General features: G+C 42.2%; 1 protein-coding gene across 2 annotated transcripts in view; it reads left to right on the forward strand.

The window, feature by feature from the left end:
* ahcyl1 (adenosylhomocysteinase-like 1) overlaps window positions 1-26,734 on the forward strand; it is a 136,572-nt gene that overhangs the window by 81,706 nt on the left and 28,132 nt on the right. For both annotated transcript variants that reach the window (XM_034172267.1, XM_034172265.1), the window contains exons 6-13: window positions 2,711-2,805; window positions 13,978-14,084; window positions 19,661-19,777; window positions 19,914-19,977; window positions 20,084-20,172; window positions 20,314-20,384; window positions 22,077-22,171; window positions 22,292-22,390. In XM_034172267.1, the coding sequence (XP_034028158.1) occupies window positions 2,711-2,805; window positions 13,978-14,084; window positions 19,661-19,777; window positions 19,914-19,977; window positions 20,084-20,172; window positions 20,314-20,384; window positions 22,077-22,171; window positions 22,292-22,390 (737 nt within the window). The remainder of the gene's footprint in view (window positions 1-2,710; window positions 2,806-13,977; window positions 14,085-19,660; window positions 19,778-19,913; window positions 19,978-20,083; window positions 20,173-20,313; window positions 20,385-22,076; window positions 22,172-22,291; window positions 22,391-26,734) is intronic.

Raw genomic sequence — 26,734 nt, forward strand, 5'->3', positions numbered from 1 at the left:
CGGAGTTTCGAGGAAAATAATGCCACTCAAAGCCTGGCTGTTACGACACTTCTCGTAAAGCGGGACTGGTTGGTTGCTGCGGTGACGCTGTGTGGCTCCTGTGCGAAGCTAGCTGAATGTAGCATGTGGACATCGCAAACTTTTAGAACTTTCAAGTTTTTAAAAGAAGAATTTTGCAGCATGTCTGTGTCACGGATCGATGTCAGACAGAGCGAAGATGGCGAGAAAGACGGTTTGAAAAAGTGTGATAAGGACAAGAATCCGTGGAATTGTTGTTGGCTTCATCAACACACCTGAAAAATGAACAGGAAAAGCGAACTGGTAAGAATGTTTTTTTTCTCTCTCTGGAAAATAAACATTGTGCTGTTCAAACAGAATTTCAGAAAAGATTATGTGCCTTTTTTTCGTTCATTAATCTAGGCTTTCTTTCATTGAAAAAAGACATTGTGGCTTTGAATGAATTTAGGCTACATGAATTTACACAATGTAAATTAGTTTTTATTAATGTAGACTTTTCATGGGAAAAAAAGACACTGTGGCTTTGAGTGGATTTACAAGAATTTACACAAGAATGTGTGGCTTTTTATTATTAGGTATGTTATTGATATTTTACTCTGATTTTTTTTTTTTTTAATATTCTACAATCTTTAGCTGTGGTTTTTGACATAGTTTAACAGTCTTTTCAGTCTTCATGAATTTCATGTAGTTTAATTGTTCTGAGTTAATGCATAATTTGGTTTACAATTACTGTAAAAGGAAAATCATTCCAGGTCCTACTTCCATGTCATATTCTGTTACTTCAGCATGATCATTGACGGTTTAAATGAAAGGTTGAATCTAGGATCATTTAGATATGCACTAATTTTGAGATTTGTTCTTCCAGGAGATGTTGAAAATGTATCAGTAGATGAAAATTTAATTTGGTTTCTGGGGCCCGGAGTGGGGGGGGAGACCCCCTGCGAATTTTCCTTGGATTTCACTATTTTCATTTCACAGCCCTGCAGTCATCTGTGTCCAATCAGATTTCAGGGGAGTCCAGTGAAACCCCGGCCTCTGCTCTAGCTCCACCCATGCCAGGAAGTGTTTGACATTTGAACATTTCCTGTTTCACTGTGACTGATAAATTGGCACTTCCTGTTTAAGTGTGAGCTTGCCACTGAGTTCCCACGAGATTCCATGGGATCTTATCTGTCAATCCAGGAAGTGTTTGAAATTTGAACATTTCCTGTTTTACTGTGGATTTGAAAATTCGCACTTCCTGTTTAGGACGCCCTGTACCATGAGTGAGCTTCACGCCGCTACGCTCATATCATTCCATCCAGAGTATTGACACAAAATGGTTAATAATTATGTTGCGTTCTGCCGGTGGAATGCAGGGACAACAGTTCTGTGTGCATAGTTGTCTGTTTGCATTCCACAAACAGAATGAAGCATATTTATTGAATATCCTCATTTACATAATGCTGTCTACATCATGGTACCACCTGCCATAAATTGTGCAATTAATCTTAGTATATCACTCGGAAAACTGTCTCCACCCTAACATGTAAATGCGTGGATTGCTCACGCAATTTAGCGCTCGTTATCTGTCATCTTAGTAAACCAAGTCATGTGTTCTTCTTAACTTTATTTGTTAGCTATTTTTATGCCTCATATTTATCATTAGTTCCATGTTGGTGGAATTTCTGTCTCATGGGAGCCAAACAGTAAGCTGTAGTAGTGAAGCACAGGACTCTCTCTCTTTTCTTGCTTTCATACTCCTCGTTTTGCTCTTTTGCATTTCTTCCATGTGGTCTCCTTTCCCACAGCCCATTGTTGTATGTCCCTGTCCATCCTCTTCACTGTTTTTACCTTAAGGCTTCCACTGTAACGCCAGTGGGAAGTTGACTCTGACCTGGAAGAAGAGCTTCAGAGAAGTATATCAATGGCAGAAATACAACAACAACAACAAAATGTATTCCTGCCATTGATATGCTTCAATGTAACTGCAGCAGTGCTTTATTGTTTATGGAATTCTCTTCATTCTATGCAGAATCCCAGGGACAGAAGGTGTTGTATGTTGTAGATGTTGTAAACTTTGTCATTGTGCTCTGTAAATAAATCAGATTGTATATATTTTTAAATGACACTTGGTTGTTATCATACCCATGGACAGGAAAGCGGTAATGTCTCTAGCAATTGGCATTGGCCCCAATGACCTTGACCTCATTGATTGACCTTTGGCAAATTTGACCTTGCCTGGGCAATTCCAAAAACCACCTGCATAGGTGTGCCACATTTGGTGGTTACTGGAGTGAAAAATATTAATTTTGGCATTTAACCCAAACAGCCTTAACTTTTACCAAAACAAAGCTTTTAATGGCAATTCTGAGGTTGACTGTCATAAAATTATCAGGTGGAAACTGGCTAAAGGACCTGGGAGAGTCCGGGGAACAAACAGAGACATAATGACTTTTGACCCGAGTGCCCTTCACCTTTGCCAAAACCATCTCCTTAAGGGAAATTCTGGGGGCATCCTACATGCACACAGCATGTTTGGTCAGAACCGGCCCAAGCAGTTCTGAAATTATGCCATGATGACAAGTACAAATGAGCAGAAACCAACTTTCCTGTGTCATGCTGCCCCTATAGACCTGCTCCAGATAAATTATAGGCAGCCAGTCATTTTGTCTACAGTCGTTTCAGTGAGTCTTTTCTTTTGTTTGTGCAGGTGTACCTGTGTTTGCGTGGAAGGGTGAGTCAGAGGATGACTTCTGGTGGTGCATCGATCGTTGTGTCAACAAACAGGGCTGGCAAGCCAATATGGTATCAACCTGACAGTTTTACAACAAACATGACACTGACTTAAACCTGATTGCCACCATCACTACCATCCCTAAGCTTTACTTTGCTATGTTGGAGTTAAAATTTATTGTTGAGGTTATCCAAGGTGACACAAAACAACTTTTGTGTCAACTTACATTGCATTGGCATAATGATGATGTTTCAGACCTGCATGCTAAAGACACCTAACACAAACATGCAAATACCTGGACAGGTATGAAATGACATGTTTAGCCATTCTTCTTGGAAGCAGAACACAGGATGTGTAGGATTATGGTTTGCAGTACACTTAACATAACAAAGAAAAGTTTTTCACTCTGTGCAAAGTGGCACATAACACAATGCAAGTTTTTTTTAATGTTTTAGTTATTTAGCTCTTGCTTGCCTCTACTGGTGGTTGGCTCTCACTGCGGTATTGTATCACTTCCTGTTCCGGAGCACAGCGGTGTTTTGCTGTATCTGTTAGCTGTTTAATCTGCGCAGTTAGATTGATCTAGATAACTAGATAACGATTTGTTTCACAGTGTAATCTTCACGTGCCTTAACTAAAGCACTCCCTCTGCTGAATCACCTCTAAATTATTTACACATTATTCACTTTGTGTGTTTTTAGGAATCCGCTAGCTTAGCGCAGCTACTAGCTCTTAGCCGGTTTAGCATGGCAGCTTCTCCTGTCTCTCCTGCACTTTTCTGCTCTGGGTGTGAAATGTTTAGTTATTCCTCGGCCTCCTTTAGCAGTAATGGTACTTGTAATAAGTGTAGCTTATTCGTAGCTTTGGAGGCCAGACTGGGCGAATTCGAGACTCGGCTCCGCACCGTGGAAAATTCTACAGCTAACCACGCCCCTGTAGTCGGTGCGGACCAAGGTAGCTTAGCCGACGTTAGTTTCCCTCTGGCAGATCTCGAGCAGCCGGGAAAGCAGGCCGACTGGGTGACTGTGAGGAGGAAGCGTAGCCCTAAACAGAAGCCCCGTGTACACCGCCAACCCGTTCACATTTCTAACCGTTTTTCCCCACTCGGCGACACACCCGCCAAGGATCAAACTCTGGTTATTGGCGACTCTGTTTTGAGAAATGTGAAGTTAGCGACACCAGCAACCATAGTCAATTGTCTTCCGGGGGCCAGAGCAGGCGACATTGAAGGAAATTTGAAACTGCTGGCTAAGGCTAAGCGTAAATTTGGTAAGATTGTAATTCACGTCGGCAGTAATGACACCCGGTTACGCCAATCGGAGGTCACTAAAATTAACATTGAATTGGTGTGTAACTTTGCAAAAACAATGTCGGACTCTGTAGTTTTCTCTGGGCCCCTCCCCAATCGGACCAGGAGTGACATGTTTAGCCGCATGTTCTCCTTGAATTGCTGTCTGTCTGAGTGGTGTCCAAAAAATGAGGTGGGCTTCATAGATAATTGGCAAAGCTTCTGGGGAAAACCTGGTCTTGTTAGGAGAGACGGCATCCATCCCACTTTGGATGGAGCAGCTGTCATTTCTAGAAATCTGGCCAATTTTCTTAAATCCTCCAAACCGTGACTATCCAGGGTTGGGACCAGGAAGCAGAGTTGTAGTCTTACACACCTCTCTGCAGCTTCTCTCCCCCTGCCATCCCTTCATTACCCCATCCCCGTAGAGACGGTGTCTGCTCCCAGACCACCAACAACCAGTAAAAATCTATTTAAGCATAAAAATTCAAAAAGAAAAAATAATATAGCACCTTCAACTGCACCACAGACTAAAACAGTTAAATGTGGTCTATTAAACATTAGGTCTCTCTCTTCTAAGTCCCTGTTAGTAAATTATATAATAATTGATCAACATATTGATTTATTCTGCCTTACAGAAACCTGGTTACAGCAGGATGAATACGTTAGTTTAAATGAGTCAACACCCCCGAGTCACACTAACTGCCAGAATGCTCGTAGCACGGGCCGAGGCGGAGGATTAGCAGCAATCTTCCATTCCAGCTTATTAATTAATCAAAACCCAGACAGAGCTTTAATTCATTTGAAAGCTTGACTCTTAGTCTTGTCCATCCAAATTGGAAGTCCCAAAAACCAGTTTTATTTGTTATTATCTATCGTCCACCTGGTCGTTACTGTGAGTTTCTCTGTGAATTTTCAGACCTTTTGTCTGGCTTAGTGCTTAGCTCAGATAAGATAATTATAGTGGGCGATTTTAACATCCACACAGATGCTGAGAATGACAGCCTCAACACTGCATTTAATCTATTATTAGACTCAATTGGCTTTGCTCAAAATGTAAATGAGTCCACCCACCACTTTAATCATATCTTAGATCTTGTTCTGACTTATGGTATGGAAATTGAAGACTTAACAGTATTCCCTGAAAACTCCCTTCTGTCTGATCATTTCTTAATAACATTTACATTTACTCTGATGGACTACCCAGCAGTGGGGAATAAGTTCATTACACTAGAAGTCTTTCAGAAAGCGCTGTAACTAGGTTTAAGGATATGATTCCTTCTTTATGTTCTCTAATGCCATCTACCAACACAGTGCAGAGTAGCTACCTAAACTCTGTAAGTGAGATAGAGTATCTCGTCAATAGTTTTACATCCTCATTGAAGACAACTTTGGATGCTGTAGCTCCTCTGAAAAAGAGAGCTTTAAATCAGAAGTGCCTGACTCTGTGGTATAACTCACAAACTCGTAGCTTAAAGCAGATAACCCGTAAGCTGGAGAGGAAATGGCGTCTCACTAATTTAGAAGATCTTCACTTAGCCTGGAAAAAGAGTCTGTTGCTCTATAAAAAAGCCCTCCGTAAAGCTAGGACATCTTTCTACTCATCACTAATTGAAGAAAATAAGAACAACCCCAGGTTTCTTTTCAGCACTGTAGCCAGGCTGACAAAGAGTCAGAGCTCTATTGAGCCGAGTATTCCTTTAACTTTAACTAGTAATGACTTCATGACTTTCTTTGCTAATAAAATTTTAACTATTAGAGAAAAAATTACTCATAACCATCCCAAAGACGTATCATTATCTTTGGCTGCTTTCAGTGATGCCGGTATTTGGTTAGACTCTTTCTCTCCGATTGTTCTGTCTGAGTTATTTTCATTAGTTACTTCATCCAAACCATCAACATGTCTATTAGACCCCATTCCTACCAGGCTGCTCAAGGAAACCCTACCATTATTTAATGCTTCGATCTTAAATATGATCAATCTATCTTTATTAGTTGGCTATGTACCACATGCTTTTAAGGTGGCAGTAATTAAACCATTACTTAAAAAGCCATCACTTGACCCAGCTATCTTAGCTAATTATAGGCCAATCTCCAACCTTCCTTTTCTCTCAGAAATTCTTGAAAGGGTAGTTGTAAAACAGCTAACTGATCATCTGCAGAGGAATGGTCTATTTGAAGAGTTTCAGTCAGGTTTTAGAATTCATCATAGTACAGAAACAGCATTAGTGAAGGTTACAAATGATCTTCTTATGGCCTCAGACAGTGGACTCATCTCTGTGCTTGTTCTGTTAGACCTCAGTGCTGCTTTTGATACTGTTGACCATAAAATTTGATTACAGATTAGAGCATGCCATAGGTATTAAAGGCACTGCGCTGCGGTGGTTTGAGTCATATTTATCTAATAGATTACAATTTGTTCATGTAAATGGGGAATCTTCTTCACAGACTAAGGTTAATTATGGAGTTCCACAAGGTTCTGTGCTAGGACCAATTTTATTCACTTTATACATGCTTCCCTTAGGCAGTATTATTAGATGGCATTGCTTAAATTTTCATTGTTACGCAGATGATACCCAGCTTTATCTATCCATGAAGCCAGAGGACACACACCAATTAGCTAAACTGCAGGATTGTCTTCAATCAATCAACTTTTTTCTTCTATAGCGCCAAATCACAACAAACAGTTGCCCCAAGGCGCTCCATATTGTAAGGCAAGGCCATACAATAATTATGAAAAACCCCAACGGTCAAAACGACCCCCTATGAGCAAGCACTTGGCAACAGTGGGAAGGAAAAACTCCCTTTTAACAGGAAGAAACCTCCAGCAGAACCAGGCTCAGGGAGGGGCAGTCTTCTGCTGAGACTGGTTGGGGCTGAGGGAAAAAACCAGGAAAAAGACATGCCGTGAAGGGGGGCAGAGATCGATCACTAATGATTAAATGCAGAGTGATGCATACGGAGCAAAAAGAGAAAGAAACAGTGCATCATGGGAACCCCCCCACAATCTACGTCTAAAGCAGCATAACCAAGGGATGGTCCAGGATCACCCGATCCAGCCCTAACTATAAGCCTTAGCGAAAAGGAAAGTTTTAAGCCTAATCTTAAAAGTAGAGAGGGTATCTGTCTCCCTGATCTGAATTGGGAGCTGGTTCCACAGGAGAGGAGCCTGAAAGCTGAAGGCTCTGCCTCCCATTCTACTCTTACAAACCCTAGGAACTACAAGTAAGCCCGCAGTCTGAGAGCGAAGCGCTCTAATGGGGTAATATGGTACTACGAGGTCCCTAAGATAAGATGGGACCTGATTATTCAAAACCTTATAAGTAAGAAGAAGAATTTTAAATTCTATTCTAGAATTAACAGGAAGCCAATGAAGAGAGGCCAACACGGGTGAGATATGCTCTCTCCTGCTAGTCCCCGTCAGTACTCTAGCTGCAGCATTCTGAACCAACTGAAGGCTTTTTAGCCTTTATGTCTTTATGTCTTACAGACATAAAGACATGGATGACCTCTAATTTCCTGCTTTTAAACTCAGATAAAACTGAAGTTATTGTACTTGGCCCCACAAATCTTAGAAACATGGTGTCTAACCAGATCCTTACTCTGGATGGCATTACCCTGACCTCTAGTAATACTGTGAGAAATCTTGGAGTCATTTTTGATCAGGATATGTCATTCAATGCGCATATTAAACAAATATGTAGGACTGCTTTTTTGCATTTACGCAATATCTCTAAAATTAGAAAGGTCTTGTCTCAGAGTGATGCTGAAAAACTAATTCATGCATTTATTTCCTCTAGGCTGGACTATTGTAATTCATTATTATCAGGTTGTCCTAAAAGTTCCCTGAAAAGCCTTCAGTTAATTCAAAATGCCGCAGCTAGAGTACTAACGGGGACTAGAAGGAGAGAGTATATCTCACCCATATTGGCCTCTCTTCATTGGCTTCCTGTTAATTCTAGAATAGAATTTAAAATGTTATGTGTCGACGCGGGTTGAGGAGCGGACCTGCGTCAGACGGAACCCAGCGCTAAAAATAACCAGAAAGCGGTTCCAATAACAAAAACAATTTATTTGTTTCACCCACTGGTGCATAATAAAGTGTAAAAACTAAAATAGCATCAGTTTGGTGGAGTGAAGGCTGGCACGCTCTCCAGCGCCCAATTGGATCGAAGCCCGGCGCTTCTGGACTCACTGTTCCGCCAAACACCCCCCAGGTGGACACGACAAACCGACTCTCTGCGAAGGATAGAAGAGGTGAGGTAAGTCAGCAGTTACAACCAATATCCCTCAAAAGACACACACCATCAGCAACACATTCAGGTCTGTATTTTAAACTTTATGCAAATGAGCAGCTTCTCACAACAGGTGGAGGATCACCGGTCCGCACGCCACGGCAGTGAGAAGCGAGCTGCACAACTCTCATCACAATTCAATATACTGCGCAACAAAATACCAAGTTACCATCAACAATTAGTCAAACAATTAATCACCTCTGATGTGTGCTGACAGCATGTGTCCCTCACCCCCCTTCCTTCAGAGGCACGATGTGTCAAACCCAGGCACGGTCCCCAGCGCCCCACAAACGAACATTACAAGGCCGAGTCCCCGGCAATTCTGCTTGAATCACACATGACTCAAATGCAGAACGCCATCCAATCATCTGCTTCAGCTGAAAGTCCCCAAGGCCGCATGTGAGCACCACTCACAGGTGCTGCACACAACGTTGATAAGGGTGAAGGACTCCTCAGCCAGCACCTTCTCCACAGACAAATCAGCTTTCATGCCACCTGGAGAGCAAAGAAAAGAAAAGAACACCAAAATGTCCAGCCACACCCCCCAACACACAACAGTACCCCCCCTTTAACGGGAAGCCTCCCGGCGACCGAACAGACCAGGCCCGAGAACAGCACCTCCCTCCGGGGTCCTCGTCAGGAAGCAGACAGCACAACGCTCCCAAGGTCCACCACAGACAGCAGGACAGGGCACTGCAGCTGGAAGGCCGGCTGGCATCAACAAAAACCCCAAAACAGTCCCCAGTACAATCCAACACACAAGAAAAAACACAAAACCCACCCAAAACCTCCCCAGGGGACCGTCCCATCCAACCACGGGAAGATAAGAAAAACACCCAAATGCAAAAACCCAACACAGCCCCACAAACACAATACAAACATAAACGCATAAAAGAAAAATAACAAACAACCCCCCCAGAACGGCCTGCAGAGCCCAACCCCCCCCAGAAGGCCTTTAACGCCGGTTCCAGGAGGAATAGCCAGAACTGGAATCTCACAAAGGTCCCCAGGTGTACATGGAGCAAACGGCGCCCCCCAGAGGACCGTACCATCAACCCCAGGAGGTACCCTCCCCACAACCCCGGAACCCCAGACTCGGCCACACTTGGCTAGTCGGCCCCACAAGCCAATTCCCCCCCAGAGGACCGTCCCATCAACCCTGGAGGTGGAACCCGGAAGGAAACAAAACAAAATCAAAATCCAACCCCCGGAGGACTACCAAAAACAACCCCGGGGGCAAATAAAACAACCGTAAACCCTGTTACCTTCCCCGGCACCCCGAAAGACCCCAGGTCCCTCCCAGAGCCCCTCTGCGGCTCAGTTTTGGCGAACGGCTCAAAACATTAAGCCGGGGAAGGGAACAGGAAAAACTAACTCAGCCCCAACCCCAAGGCGCAGCGGAAAACCGGAAATACGTCCGGTGCCCCAACTCGACCATACCCCAGCCTCTCGGGAGGGGTGGAACTACCGAAATGGCGAACGGCAACAGATCGGCCCACCCCTCCGACTGAGGTATGTTCCCGCTGTACCACACCCCGGCAACATCAATGACGAACGGTACAAAGGCTCACCGAGGCTGGAGTGGAACCGGGCCCTAACCAAACCAAGAAAAACGCCCCTAACACCCCCCCCCCCCCCAGGTGCAGAGGTCTTCTGAGAATGCTCAGCGTGACCAACCTGCACCACCCCAAAACCCACAAGGCGAACGGTCTTGGGGCAAGTGAGGTTGGGGTTAGGGATGTAGGGAAATAAAAAACAACAAAATAAAACGACCCAAACAGAAAATACCTAAAAACACATAAAAAATACCGATCAAGTGAGCCCAGACGGGCTTCTAACCGCCTAACGTTCACTCCACCAGACACGCCTCTGACTCCCCAAACAAATTATAACCCCTATTCAAAGAAAACAAAACATTAACCCATACAAGTTTTTTTTTTTTTTTTTTTTGTGTGTGTTATTATTTTGCCTGTCCCAGAACACCTGGAGATACGTCACCAGAGAACATTGCATCAACAATGAAGCACAGGCTTCAACGTCTCCCGCATAAGGCTCCGGACGACAACAATCAGTTCGGACGCCGAATCTCTGGGAGACGGAGTTATCTGCACCAGTATCGATGGTGCCGCAGCTGGAGCAGCAGGAAGCGGAACGGCTTGCGCTGCAAGCTCCGCAACATGGGCGTCCGCTGGCCCAATTTGGCTTGTGAGATGCGGCAATTGCTCCCATATTTTCTCCAAGTGTTCTTGAACTTTTTCGGCGAAAGGAACCGCCTCTGCCGCTGGGTCCATTATGGAATGGCCGAGAACTACTGTTATGTGTCGACGCGGGTTGAGGATCGGACCTGCGTCAGACGGAACCCAGCGCTAAAAATAACCAGAAAGCGGTTCCAATAACAAAAACAATTTATTTGTTTCACCCGCTGGTGCATAATAAAGTGTAAAAACTAAAATAGCGTCAGTTTGGTGGAGTGAAGGCTGGCACGCTCTCCAGCGCCCAAAAGGATCGAAGCCCGGCGCTTCTGGACTCACTGTTCCGCCAAACACCCCCCAGGTGGACACGACAAACCGACTCTCTGCGAAGGATAGAAGAGGTGAGGTAAGTCAGCAGTTACAACCAATATCCCTCAAAAGACACACACCATCAGCAACACATTCAGGTCTGTATTTTAAACTTTATGCAAATGAGCAGCTTCTCACAACAGGTGGAGGATCACCGGTCCGCACGCCACGGCAGTGAGAAGCGAGCTGCACAACTCTCATCACAATTCAAATATACTGCGCAACAAAATACCAAGTTACCATCAACAATTAGTCAAACAATTAATCACCTCTGATGTGTGCTGACAGCATGTGTCCCTCACCCCTCTTCCTTCAGAGGCACGATGTGTCAAACCCAGGCGCGGTCCCCAGCGCCCCACAAACGAACATCACAAGGTCGAGTCCCCGGCAATTCTGCTTGAATCACACATGACTCAAATGCAGAACGCCATCCAATCATCTGCTTCAGCTGAAAGTCCCCAAGGCCGCACATGAGCACCACTCACAGGTGCTGCACACGACGTTAATAAGGGTGAAGGACTCCTCAGCCAGCACCTTCTCCACAGACAAATCAGCTTTCATGCCACCTGGAGAGCAAAGAAAAGAAAAGAACACCAAAATGTCCAGCCACACCCCCCAACACACAACATAAAATTCTTCTTCTTACTTATAAGGTTTTGAATAATCAGGTCCCATCTTATCTTAGGGACCTCATAGTACCATATCACCCCAATAGAGCGCTTCGCTCTCAGACTACAGGCTTACTTGTAGTTCCTAGGGTTTGTAAGAGTAGAATGGGAGGCAGAGCCTTCAGCTTTCAGGCTCCTCTCCTGTGGAACCAGCTCCCAATTCAGATCAGGGAGACAGACACCCTCTCTACTTTTAAGATTAGGCTTAAAACTTTCCTTTTTGCTAAAGCTTATAGTTAGGGCTGGATCAGGTGACCCTGAACCATCCCTTAGTTATGCTGCTATAGACTTAGTCTGCTGGGGGGTTCCCATGATGCACTGAGTGTTTCTTTCTCTTTTTGCTCTGTATGCACCACTCTGCATTTAATCATTAGTGATTGATCTCTGCTCCCCTCCACAGCATGTCTTTTTCTTGATTCTCTCCCCTCAGCCCCAACCAGTCCCAGCAGAAGACTGCCCCTCCCTGAGCCTGGTTCTGCTGGAGGTTTCTTCCTGTTAAAAGGGAGTTTTTCCTTCCCACTGTCGCCAAGTGCTTGCTCACAGGGGGTCGTTTTGACCGTTGGGGTTTTTACGTAATTATTGAATGGCCTTGCCTTACAATATAAAGCGCCTTGGGGCAACTGTTTGTTGTGATTTGGCGCTATATAAATAAAATTGATTGATTGATTGATTGATTTCTGTATAGTGATTGTGCTGCATTACAATTTAAGTTGACTGAACTTGAAAAGACAAGTTGAGGTAACTTTATGTAGTAATTCAACTGTTGCATCATGGTAATAAATACATGGTATTTGACAGCATGTGTAGCACTTTTCCATCTGTTGCAGGTGCTCAAAGAGCTTTATAATGATGCCTCACATTTACACACACACACACACACACACGTTATACGCCACACGTCATACGCTGTCATACCATGTGGTCAACTGCACACTGGGACCAACATGGGGTTTAGAGACCTATTCCCATTATTGATTTTCCTGTTTGAAGGAGAATCTGAGTCTCTTTTCATCAATGATTGATCTATGGTTTGGTGTTGATATTTTTTCAGAATAAAAAAATAAATCAAAATGCACCATTAACCAGATTGTTTATTGTCAGTCTGACATTTAGTTTTAACCACTTCATTATATGTGCATTTGGAGTAACTCTCAGGCTTTTAATAGTAACCCACTCCCAGTCTTAGAACCCCAAACTTTCATGATACAAAGCACGTGCACCACCAGGACACCACTTTGCTGTTACTGATACACACAAAAAAGAGAAAAAGTATCTTCTCAAATGCAAATTAAATTTTAAGGCAACCTGAAGACAAACTTTTTAGTTAAAATAATTTTTTTTACACTATTGAAGCAAAAAACTGGCTACTACTGAACAACCATCATTGATATATTTGTAACAACCCATGCCATGACACAAAAACACATTAAAGACAATACATAAAGATAATCGTAATAGCACACTTCAACCATAAGAGAAAAAGATCAATTCACATGCTGCCTTCATGTGTGCGCAGAACACAGTGACACCACACCCAACATGGTTACCTTAACGTTAACAGTGCTGTGAGCGATGCCTGTCTGCCAAACTGGACTTTCCTTTCCAAATACTTCCATTCATTTCATTCATGCCTGCTAGTGAGTGAACAGTTCTCACGTATAAACCGTCTGACTTTCCACTCTGTACATTTCTAGCGCATTGCCTGCTGTTTGTGTGTCATACAAGCAAAATTGTTTGAAAACCTGTCACTTTTTAAGGCGTCCTTTTAATAACAATGATCTAGAACTTGTCACAATCCAGTTTAAGGTGATGACAGGTGCCACTCTGCTGGAATTTGTTGTATATCCACAACATGCTCCTGAATAATGTGGATACTTAACCCAAACACTCTGTGTATTGCATTGTTTGGACTCAAATATCTTGCAGCATGATGACTGTATCAATAATGAGTTGTACGCGGCTCAAACTGACTTGTGCTTTGCACCTTGACCATGTAACATTGATAGTCAAAATAGGGCCCATAATGTTGTCATTCAAATGTATCAAATAGTGAATCTTTGTCGCCACCCTTTGGTGTGGTGTGCATACCGTCCTTATAGACGCCAACACTGGACATTGGATGTACCTTGCTGATCAGTAGTCTCATTGATAATTGAATTAAATGGAATATCACTATCACCACAGTGGTGTAGTTATTAACACTCCAGTCATGCAGTGTTGATAGTGTTTTTCTCTTCCTTGTATAATTACATTTTGTTTTGTATGCTTTTTTATCTACTGTATCGAGCTGTTGATCTACAGTATATCACTTTATTATTGTTACCACTCACACTTTGTCGTACCGATAATGTCGCGCAGCTGAAACTAATTAGTTTAATGTTTGCCTGCGTGGTTTAATAGAAAGTCTTTACGTCTGCTTTGGTTCTCATAGATTTTGGACGATGGTGGAGACTTAACCCACTGGGTGTACAAGAAGTATCCCATTGTCTTCAAGAAGGTGCGGGGCATCGTAGAGGAGAGCGTCACTGGGGTGCACAGGTAAGCCTGCAGACACCAGTCATATTGGAGGATTTATGGGAACTTTGGTCTATTTTCCATCACCACTTATATGCAGGGCTGTGAAATGAAAATTGTGAAATCTGAGGAAAATCTGCAGGGGGTAGAGCCAGGGTTTAGGGCCCACAGGGCCCCAGAAACCAAACTAATTTTGTATCTGATGATACATTTTCAGCATCTCCTGGAAGAAAAAAATATCTCAAAAGAAGTGCATATTTAAATGATCCTAGATTCAGTCTTTCATTTGAACTGTCAATGATCATGTTGAAATAACAGAATGACGACGTGGAAGTAGGACCTGGAATGATTTTCCTTTTAACTGTAAACCAAATTATGCATTAACTCAGTTAACAGTTAAACTACATGAAATTTATGAGGACTGAAAAGACGGTTAAAGTATTTCAAAAACCACAGCTAAAGCTTGTAGAATATTTTGAAAATCAGGGTAAAATATCAATAACATACCTTATTGTAAAAATGTCACATGTTGTGTAAATTCCTGTAAATCTACAATGTCTTTTTTTCCCCATGGAAAAAGTCTACATTAATAAAAACTAATTTATATCCTTGTGTAAATTCCTGTAAATCCATTCAACGCCACAATGTCTTTTTTCCAATAAAAGAAAGTTTAGATTAATAATAAAAAAGTCACATAATGTTGTCTAAAATCCTGTTTGAACAGCACAATGTTTATTTTCCAGGGAGAGAAAAATTGTTACTGTGTTTCTTGATGGCACAGTTCGCTTTTCCCGTTTATCTTTCAGGTGTGTTTATGAAGCCAGTGACAATTCCACGGATTCTTGTCCTTATCAAACGGTCTTTCTCGCCATCGTCGCTCTGTCTGATGTCGCTCCATGACACAGACATGCTGCAAAATTCTTCTTTTAAAAACTTGAGAGCTCTAAAAGTTTGCAATGTCCACATGCGATGTTGAGCTTCAGCGTCTTGCAGGAACCACACAGCATCACTGCAGCAACCAACCAGTCCTGCTTTACGACAACTGTCGTAAAGTGGCATTTTTCCTCTGCAAAGTTCCACAGGTTCGAGGACACAGATTTGTATCTGTAACACACGGATCAGTGTCCGCAGACTTATAAAACTTGCACGATGTTGTAAAAAAAGGAAACACTTTGTGATAGGCATTTTAAAAACTCAGTGATGATCACAATTAGAGTACAACACTAACACCCCCCCTCCTCCCCATGATGAAATCCGCAGAATTCCTCTGATCCACGGAGTTTTCACAGAACTGTATATGGCGTCATTGTGGAGTGGTGCAGAATTCTGAAACAGAAGATGTGAAATTTCAGCTACAGTTGGCCAGAAGGCACATTAAAGACTCAGTCTTATTTTATTTGTTATTCACTAGTCTCCTTTTTGCCCAGTTGCTCAGTTTTTGAGAACTGCCTACTTCAGATATATAAACCATACAATATCATGCTGTTTAATATATTTATTAATGACTGGATGTAAAATGAAGTTCAAGTGACCTTGGAAATATTCATGTATCCATGGCCTGACTTGTCTAAAGACAAGTGGCTGTGAAAGTGATGATTTGAATGAACGATAATCCTTGCATTTAGTTTGTCCAGTTACTTATAGGCTCTGATAAAGGAAGGACCATGTGTACAAATGGCTATCATTCTGAAATGACTAATGCAATATTTTTGCTAAAACCCTTGAATTAAAGCTGAGCGTTGAAACAACAGGCACATCTTTGTTTTTTGTTTTGTTTTTGTTTTTTTACTTTCACTTTTGATACCTTGTGTGCTTCTTACTCTGTGTGCTGCTATACAATGCTGCTAGAACCTCAGTTTCCCTGAGGGAGTCTTCCCAAGGGATCAATAAAGTTCTATCTAATCTAATCTAATTATTTCATTGTAACTCTGTTGTTGTGGTGTACAGAGGCAAAATTACCCCCCCCCCCCCCCAGAAAAAAAAATGTAATGGACCAAATATGTATACACCAGTCGATCAAGCTACACCTTCTAATCAATGAAAAATGTTTAAAATTGATTTGAGATATACTTACTTGCCGCTAATAACAGACTCAAAAATAAGATTTTCAGACATGATGTGGGAAGAATACTTTTGGGGGAAAAGATTAACTTTTTGTGAAAACAGTTCTTGATGATGACACAGTTTTACTTTGTTCTGTTGTACAATGTGACAACAGAACAACCTGAGCTTAACTTCATTCCATAAAACGGCTTTATTTCAAGTTTTTTTTTTTTTTTTTTTGAAAGGCAGAGTGTTTGCTCACAACATCTCATCTGAAATTTGGGGAGATCAAGATACTTTAATTTTCAGCACGCCTTGTATATGGGACCCAGTTGATACTTCACTAATCCCACAGTACATCTCTGACTGCCTACTGTGAGCTCCATGCAGAGCAAGTGTTAGTCCATCAGCATTTGCCAGATGTGTTACTAGGTCTTAAACGGGGACAGATGAGTCTGAGCAACGAGGTCTAAAACTAACTGACACCAACAATGTGACAGCATGACGTTCAAACCTGGCACCTCTGTACAGACATCTTATTTTGGTAAAATACAGAATAATACTCTGAGCTTGCTTTAAAACATTCCGTGTTCAAAGAAATCCAACTCTTTTCAGACTGCGAACAAACTTATTCTACATTTCAGGCGCTGATCAGCACTGCCTCCTCCAGACAGATTTACCACACAGGACCTTGCTGTTTGTATTTCTTCATGATTGATGTAAATGAAATCCAAGACATGTTTGTTGACTTGGAAATTCATTTATCTGCACCCTGACTTGACTACAGGAGACTGACTGTAAATGATTTGAATGAACAATAATCCTTGCATTTAGTTTGTCCAATTACATCTGGTCTCTGAAAATGGAGGGCCACTGTATCAAAATGGCTATAACTACTAAATGGTTAAGGCAATATTTTTTAAACCCTTCAAGGCAAAGTTGAAAGTCTGCACTACACATACAACCCCTGGCAAAAATTATGGAATCACCGGCCTCGGAGGATGTTCATTCAGTTGTTTAATTTTGTAGAAAAAAAGCAGATCACAGACATGACACAAAGCTAAAGTCATTTCAAATGACAACTTTCTGGCTTTAAGAAAAACTATAAGAAATCAAGAAAAAAAATTGTGGCAGTCAGTAACGGTTACTTTTTTAGACCAAGCAGAGGGAAAAAATATGGAATCACTCAATTCTGAGGAAAAAATTATGGAATCATGAAAAACAAAAGAACGCTCCAACACATCACTAGTATTTTGTTGCACCACCTCTGGCTTTTATAACAGCTTGCAGTCTCTGAGGCATGGACTTAATGAGTGAGAAACAGTACTCTTCATCAGTCTGGCTCCAACTTTCTCTGATTGCTGTTGCCAGATCAGCTTTGCAGGTTGGAGCCTTGTCATGGACCATTTTCTTCAACTTCCACCAAAGATTTTCAATTGGATTAAGATCCGGACTATTTGCAGGCCATGACATTGACCCTATGTGTCTTTTTGCAAGGAATGTTTTTACAGTTTTTGCTCTATGGCAAGATGCATTATCATCTTGAAAAATGATTTCATCATCCCCAAGCATCCTTTCAATTGATGGGATAAGAAAAGTATCCAAAATATCAACGTAAACTTGTGCATTTATTGATGATGTAATGACAGCCATCTCCCTAGTGCCTTTACCTGACATGCAGCCCCATTTTATCAATGACTGTGGAAATTTACATGTTCTCTTCAGGCAGTCATCTTTATAAATCTCATTGGAACGGCACCAAACAAAAGTTCCAGCATCATCACCTTGCCCAATGCAGATTCGAGATTCATCACTGAATATGACTTTCATCCAGTCATCCACAGTCCACGATTGCTTTTCCTTAGCCCATTGTAACCTTGTTTTTTTCTGTTTAGGTGTTAATGATGGCTTTCGTTTAGCTTTTCTGTATGTAAATCCCATTTCCTTTAGGCGGTTTCTTACAGTTCGGTCACAGACATTGACTCCAGTTTCCTCCCATTCGTTCCTCATTTGTTTTGTTGTGCATTTTCGATTTTTGAGACATATTGCTTTAAGTTTTCTGTCTTGACGTTTTGATGTCTTCCTTGGTCTACCAGTATGTTTGCCTTTAACAAACTTCCCATGTCGTTTGTATTTGGTCCAGAGTTTAGACACAGCTGACTGTGAACAACCAACATCTTTTGCAACATTGCGTGATGATTTACCCTCTTTTTTAGTGTTTGATAATCCTCTCCTTTGTTTCAATTGACATCTCTTGTGTTGGAGCCATGATTCATGTCAGTCCACTTGGTGCAACAGCTCTCCAAGGTGTGATCACTCCTTTTTAGATGCAGACTAACGAGCAGATCTGATTTGATGCAGGTGTTAGTTTTGGGAATGAAAATTTACAGGGTGATTCCATAATTTATTCCTCAGAAATGAGTGAGTCCATATTTTTTTCCCTCTGCTTGGTCTAAAAAAAGTAACCGTTACTGACTGCCACAATTATTTTTCCTGATTTCTTATAGTGTTTCTTAAAGCCAGAAAGTTGCCATTTGAAATGACTTTAGTTTTGTGTCATGTCTGTGATCTGCTTTTTTTCTACAAAATTAAACAACTGAATGAACATCCTCCGAAGCCGGTGATTCCATAATTATTGCCAGGGGTTGTACATGTCGAAGGGAGTTGTCCAAATATTTATGGACCAGGTGGTGTATTTGTATGACACTGTAGTCTTGTAATCATTAATTATGTAGTTTATTTATTTATCCTCTAGATGGAGCTGTACTGGAGGCTAATAGGATAAATAAATTGAATATTTTGTCTGTGTTGAATGCTTAATCTCCAAAGTAAAGGTCAAACAAGGTTGATGTTCATTGGATTCTATGACATATGACACATGTTACCCCGTAATATGATAACTAAGCATGACAAACTATTCCTTTTTAAAACCCTATTAACTCAACCAATAATTTGCATCACTTATTACCAAAAATGGAACAACTTTATCTTTTGACCCCTGTACAAACTGAAATTGACCTTTGTCATAGTTTTTGCAGTTTTTACCCTGTAACTCCACAACATTTAGTCAAGGATAGTCTAAACTATACCTTTTTGGAATAACAAATAATATCGTATACCTTTCAATATGACTGGAACATTTTTTAAATTTTGACCCCTGTAGGTAATGAGAGGTCAGCTCCAGGATACTGCCGCATCTGAAAAAGGTATTAGTTAATTTAGAATATGTGTGCCAAATTTGGTGCTTTAGTCACAAAATGAACAATTGTTATGGAAATTTTAGCAAAGTCACACTACTACTGGAGGGGTTCTGTAGATCATAGTAGTATAAATGCGTATTGACATTATAGACCCAAAAGGTCACTGCCCTGACAGGAGGCTGAGAAACATGACAGAGGTCGACCACATCCGTGCACAACTCTCTCTGGAATTAGCCAGTCAATTAGCCAGTTGCTCTGAATGTAAAAGGTCCCACAGACTTGTGTCTTGGCATGTGTGTGGATGTGTGAATTGTTTTGTGGGTGTCATGCATCATGTTTCCCCCTGTGTCCTCTCAGACTCTACCAGTTGTCTAAAGCTGGCAAGCTGTGCGTTCCTGCGATGAATGTGAACGACTCAGTCACCAAGCAGAAATTTGACAACCTCTACTGCTGCCGTGAATCTATTCTAGATGGGTGAGATGAATGCATCATGCAACACTTTAAAAATTCACCGTGACAGCTGGCGTCTGAACATTCCACTGCAGTTTTTTTTTTTTCATGAATATGGCTAAAAAAAAAATACAAATGTCATTTTTCCTGCCTTTGCCAGCTTGAAGAGGACCACAGATATTATGTTTGGCGGCAAGCAAGTGGTCGTGTGTGGTTATGGAGAAGTGAATATTATTCATTTTTAAAAAAAATTTAAAAACTTCTCACTTTAATTCGCAAGCTAGAGTCTGTATTGTATATTTAGAGATGTCACTATGCTGTGGTTTATAGGTGGGGAAAGGCTGCTGCACTGCTCTCAAGGCGCTTGGAGCCATCGTGTGCATTACAGAGATCGACCCCATCTGTGCCCTGCAGGCGTGGTAGGAAACTGTCAGTTAACTTCATGCACCAAATAAATATATGTCACCAGAAAAAAAAAAATAAATCAGTATGTTCTTTTTCCCAAGTTGTGTTCCCCTTAATTTCTGCTGCTACAAATATCTAAATGTGTATTCTTACAGCATGGACGGTTTCCGAGTGGTCAAACTGAGTGAGGTCATCCGGCAGATGGACGTGGTGATTACTTGCACTGGTATGCTGCCTCATGCTGTGACTTTGGCTTTCAAAAATCACAGAGCTTCTGCACATAAATGCTACAGACCCTATGTTGTTGTTTGGATTTCCTGAGTTCATTAGGCATGTACATGATGTAGTCCCAACATAACATCAACCAATCAGAGTGGCATCTATTGGTTCCTTTAAATCGGAGTGCACAGCGTTGTGTTGACGAGAAAAACGATAAGTTTTCTGGTGAGTTTACGGCGTATAGCCAAGTCGTCAGAGTGCACAGTGGACAGAAGCCACCAAAGCACACTGAGGTGAAGCCTGCAGCAGCAATGTTAGGTTTTTTTTTGTCTGTTTCCATGTATTCATACTCGTATTTCATTATGTCTGCCAAGGATGTAATAAAATCATCTGTGTTTATTTATTTGTCTGTTAACAGGATTATGTCAAAACTACTGCACGGATTTTGACTAAATTTTCATTACAGATACATATTAGGCCACGAAAGACTCCATTACATTTTGGAGGTGATTTGAATTCTGGATCAAGATTTCAGTTTATATAGGGCTTTGAAGGATTATGTCAAAACTACTTCACGGATTCTCACCAAATTTGCACCACAGATAGATATTAGGACATGGAAGACTCCGTTTAAATTTTGGAGGTGATCCTGATCTGGATTGGTGGACGCCAGAAATCTCAGCTTGCTCTTGTTTCATAGCTGTTCTCAGTTCATTTTATTGTGTGTTTTATCTCATAATGTCAGGGGAGTGGGGTGGACAGTGCATTTTTTTTTTTTTTTGCCACAAATAATATTTCTTTGCAGTTTTTATTTTGCATCACATCACAGATGCTGTTGCTAAATCCACACATTAGTGAGATGCAACTCTGAACATGCACACCTGCACATTGTCATACTGTTTACCATGCGTGCTAATTGAATGTGCTCATTTGTGTGTGGATGCACATAAATCGTAAAATGACATTGGTTTAAGGTGTAAACTAACAGTTGCACGTATTTTGCACTCTGCAACGCTTTGTGCTTGGTGAAAGATTGGTGCTCGCATGTCATTTACATGTCCTGTGTGAGGTCCCTTTTGGTCAAAGCATTAATTTGTTTGAAAGTATTTTTCTGTACTAATTACATCTCATTTTATAACCCGGCAGAAATAAAATCCTAATAATTATTTTTTTTTATTGTGTCGTCCTCTAATATCACTTCATGACCCTGTGTGTCAGCGAGGCGGTAATAGTTGGATAATGTTTTCACTGGTGCACGCTTGTTTGTGGACAAGATGACTCAAAAATAGCTGGATGGCTTTCCTTCAAATTTGGTGCGAATATTACTTGAATAGATATCTGGAGATTAATTTTGGATTAGTTTTGTCAAAGGCCAAGATTAAGGTGCACATGGTCTGGAAAACACCCTCCTATTTTTTGATATCTCAACAACTGAGAAGCCTAGATGTATGATCTAAAGCATATATTGATCAGCAAATTATTTGTGATTGATTTGTGTGAATGATCTTATAATGAGGTCACACAGAAGTTGCATGAAGATGTCATACATACTCAAAAACATCATTCCAGACGTATGTATATTTACTTGTACATTTCTGTCCTGGTGTGTAAAGTGCACAGGGTATGTGTGCATCAGCCCTCTGATGCTGTTCATTCTATTTGTAACACATGACTGATTTATTTCTCTTTTAAAATGTAGGTAACAAAAATGTTGTTACCAGAGAGCAGCTTGACAGAATGAAGAATGGCTGCATCGTCTGCAACATGGGACATTCCAATACTGAAATTGATGTGGTAAATAATGCTTTTATGTTACTGTATGCACATTTTGTGCATAATGTGCTTATGTCTGTCTGTCTGAGGATATATATTTATGATACAGATGTAAGTGTGAGCTGTCTCTTTTGTTCTCAGGCTAGCCTACGCAGCCCTGAGCTGACCTGGGAGAGAGTGCGATCTCAGGTTGACCATATCATCTGGCCTGATGGAAAGAGGGTCATCCTGCTGGCAGAGGTAATGTCTCTCTGTAGCTTCAAACTGCATCACTGGAACCTCTGGGCTCAGTGAATAAAGATGTCTCCTGTACAGCTATATGCCATCAACTTCAAACATTCTGTGAAAATGTCCTGATTAAACATGTGGTTTACACATTGGAAATCCCCATTAGTAGCACAAACAGACAAGGTCAAATATGATGATTTGACCAAAAATGTCTCGCAAAATTATTGTTCAATCAATCAATCAACTTTTTTCTTATATAGCGCCAAATCACAACAAACAGTTGCCCCAAGGCGCTCCATATTGCAAGGCAAGGCCATACAATAACCATGAAAAACCCCAACGGTCAAAACAACCCCCTATGAGCAAGCACTTGGCCACAGTGGGAAGGAAAAACTCCCTTTTAACAGGAAGAAACCTCCAGCAGAACCAGGCTCAGGGAGGGGCAGTCTTCTGCTGAGACTGGTTGGGGCTGAGGGAAAGAACCAGGAAAAAGACATGCCGAGAAGGGGGGCAGAGATCGATCACTAATGATTAAATGCAGAGTGATGCATACGGAGCAAAAAAAGAAAGAAACAGTGCATCATGGGAACCCCCCCACAGTCTACGTCTAAAGCAACATAACCAAGGGATGGTCCAGGGTCACCCGATCCAGCCCTAACTATAAGCCTTAGCGAAAAGGAAAGTTTTAAGCCTAATCTTAAAAGTAGAGAGGGTATCTGTCTCCCTGATCTGAATTGGGAGCTGGTTCCACAGGAGAGGAGCCTGAAAGCTGAAGGCTCTGCCTCCCATTCTACTTCTTACAAACCCTAGGAACTACAAGTAAGCCCGCAGTCTGAGAGCCGAAGCCATTGTTACCCGAAGCCATCAAATATGGCCATTGGGTATTGCAAAGGATTTTTGTCCATCTGTCCGTCCGTCTGTCTGTCTCTCTGTGCTCAGTGTAAGTCCAGTCCTATTACTGGCAGACTCTTGAAATCCACAGGGAACATTCTTGGAATACAGACCTAAGACACATTCATAGATGGCTAACCTTGATGTATTTTAAGAGGTTAAAAAGTCGCATTCTGTTTGTCTGATCTGTTTTGGATCAGACAAACACACCTTGGGACATGCCTATCTCGGCTTTCAGTGGCTTACCAGTCGAGTGAGTATAAGAGAAATTTTGGAGAGTTGGGCATGTCCCAAGTTGTCCTCTGACACTCCAAAACGGAGGTGTTCTTTGTCTCGCTCCATCAGCGGCTCTGTCGTGACGCGCGAAGCCTCCGCGCGGTTTTCCATGACAAAATCTCTTGTTAAAAGTGAAATCTGCCGGAAAATGGCTGATGTCCAGCTCTTGTGATAACCAGAGAAATTGCACACAATGGTCCCGGATCCATACAGCTATCTGTTTAGAAATGAAATGGTGGTTTCTGGCTGTCGATCGCGGCTCGGAGCACGATGCACCGTGCGCCATTGTGGGCCGTCCTTAAAGCTGTAGTAACACTCAATAATCTCTGTGAAGCCCATAAAATTTTCACCGAAAGCCATGTGAATTTTCCGAATGGTTTCCAGCTGCCTGTTTCTGAAAAAATTCTGATGGAACAAAGCCCAAATCATTCCGCCATTTCCTCGCAATGAAAAAACAACGAGGGGGTGGACCAGTGCTCACTCAAAGCCTGCCCACAGGCGAATGACGCAACCGACAGGCGTGAAAAAACTCACGCATGCGCACGAAGGTTCAAGCTTGGCTGATGTAAAAACATATGAATCAAATCCATATATTTTTTGCATAAAATAAAAAGGTCGGATACTTTTCTCACAGACCTCGTATGTAACGTTAACCCTCCTAATGTTGCTAATAAAGCCAATGTGGCACATACTGTAAATGAGAAGTGTGGACACAATTGCTAAGGTGAAGGTGCACCAGCTCAAGTTCCCAGAGTATGTAACATCGACCTCTTTGAGACCAGACGCGGTGCTGACATCGACTTCTTCTAAACAAGTCCTCCTGTTGGAACTGACAGTCCCCTGGGTGGACCAAATGGAAGAGGGCAGTGAGCGGAAGAGGCTAAAATACCATGAGCTCACAGACGAATGTTGGAGTAGAGGCTGGAAATCCCGCTGTCAGCCAGTAGAGGTGGGATGTCCAGGATTTGTTGCCCACTCCCTGTGTAAGACCTATACCCTCCTTGGCATCACAGGAGCTGCAAAGAGGAGAACCATCGGGTTCACCACATTCGGGCAGGTGATGGTCTCGTGGTTAAGGCGTTGGGCTTGAGACCAGAGGATCCTCAGTTCAAATTCCAGCCTGACCAGAAAATCACTAAGGGCCCTTGAGCAAGGTCCTTAATCCCCTAGTTGCTCCCGGTGTGTAGTGGGTGCCTTGCATGGCAGCAGCTTGACATTGGGGTAAATGTGAGGCATTATTTGTAAAGTGCTTTGAGCATCTGATGCAGATGGAAAACGCTAAATAAATGTAGTCCATTTACCACAGAGGCTGCAGAGAAAGCTTCTAGGTGGATTTGGATCAAAAGGTCAGAGAAGTGGGCCAGCGCTGCTGGGACACAAGTCGGGATCTGATCAGCCCCAGCTGGGTTGCCTGGGAGGTGTCTGATGTTGCAAGACCCAAAACACCCAAAGATCTCAGGAAACATCACTGATTATGTTTCCCAGTGCATCCAAAGATGTATCTATACACAGTGCTGCACATTTTCTGCATTTTTATGTTGCAGCCTTATTCTAAAATGGATGAAATTCATTTTTTTCTCAAAATTCTACACATAATACCCCATAATGATGATGTGAAAAAAGTTTTCAATCAAAGTTTTCAAAGTTTTTTTTGTTGCAAATTTATAAAAACAAAAACCAAAACTAAGAACACTGAGTTTAAACTATCCACAAGTCTGTCTACTGACTGCGTATTTGTCTTAAGTGAGGCTAAGACATCAGGCAGTCTAGCTTCTAGTTCAGTCTTAGTTGAGGAGTTGATGCATCGCCGTAATGATAAATAAGGTTGTTGTTCCACTAAACACGGCAGTGAAATTGTAAACTTAATAAGTGAGTGATCAGAGACCACTGATGTAAGAGGCATGATGTCAATATTCGTGACAGCAATACTACATGCGAGAACCAGATCCAGGGTATTTCCACTAATGTGCGTTGAATCCCGAATGCATTGCCGAAATCCTAATGCATCCACAATTTCCATAAATGATTTGCAGAGGGGATAAGAAGGCTTATTTATATGAATGTTAAAGTCACCAATGATCAGAATGTTATCTGTGTGTAACAAAGACACACATCTGTCTACATATAAGGTCCCACAGTTGACAGTGCATGTCAGAGCACAAACCAAGCATGAAGTCAAAGAAATTGTCTCTAGACCTCAGAGACAGGATTGTCTTGATGCATAAATCTGGAGAATGGCACAGAAACATTTCTGCTGCTTTGGAGGTCCCAATGAGGACAGTGGCCTTCATCATATGTAAAGAGAAAAAGTTCAGATCCACCAGGACTCTTCCTACAGCTGGCCGCCCGTCTAAACTGAGCGATCAGGGGCGAAGAGCCTTAATCAGAGAGGTGAGCAAGAACCAGATGGTCACTCTTTCACAGCTCCAGCATTTCTCTTTGGAGAGAGGAGAACCAGAAGGACAACGATTTCTGCAGTAATCCTGGATGAAAACCTGTTCCAGAGCGCTCTTGACCTCAGACTGGGGCGACAGTTCATCTTTCAGCAGGACAATGACCCTAAGCACACATACAGTATGTCAAAGGAGTGGCTTCAGGACAACTCTGTGAATGTCCTTGAGTGGCCCAGGCAGAGCCCGGACCTGAATCTGATTTAACATCTTTGGAGAGATGTTGGGAAAGTGTAAGTACACGGACCCACAACAGGGGGTGCAAATGAACGGACAATGGAATAGGTCAAATAACAACACTTTACTGTTGCGAACGTGCACAACAAACACAACAGATCACACAATAGATCGAAGGTCAAATTACAAGGTGTCGTGTGGGCAGGCTCGAGTATAGGAGACGCCTGTCCAAAGCAGAACCGGAACCACACGATTTCCTCCGCCACCAGACCCCGGGAATACTGGAGCCGCCAAGTCCCGAACTCCCAGGTGGCCACTGCCTCCGCGTGTCGGACCTGGTACTGCTGGCGAGGAACAAAAACACAGTTAAACGTGGGTGCGTCTGCACCCAGCAATCTGCACGGCAGGGAAGCTACCTCCACCTCTCGTTGGAGAAAAAGTCTGTTATCACTCACAAAATCACAAAAAAAGGCTTTCTATCGAGCTGTCAGGCTGAGGATATTACCTTTCAGGTAGAACGATATCTCGGCAATGAGGTGAAGATGCCGTCTTGCTGATATAC

This window comes from Thalassophryne amazonica, chromosome 6, assembly GCF_902500255.1.
Source record: "Thalassophryne amazonica chromosome 6, fThaAma1.1, whole genome shotgun sequence".
NCBI lineage: Eukaryota > Metazoa > Chordata > Actinopteri > Batrachoidiformes > Batrachoididae > Thalassophryne > Thalassophryne amazonica.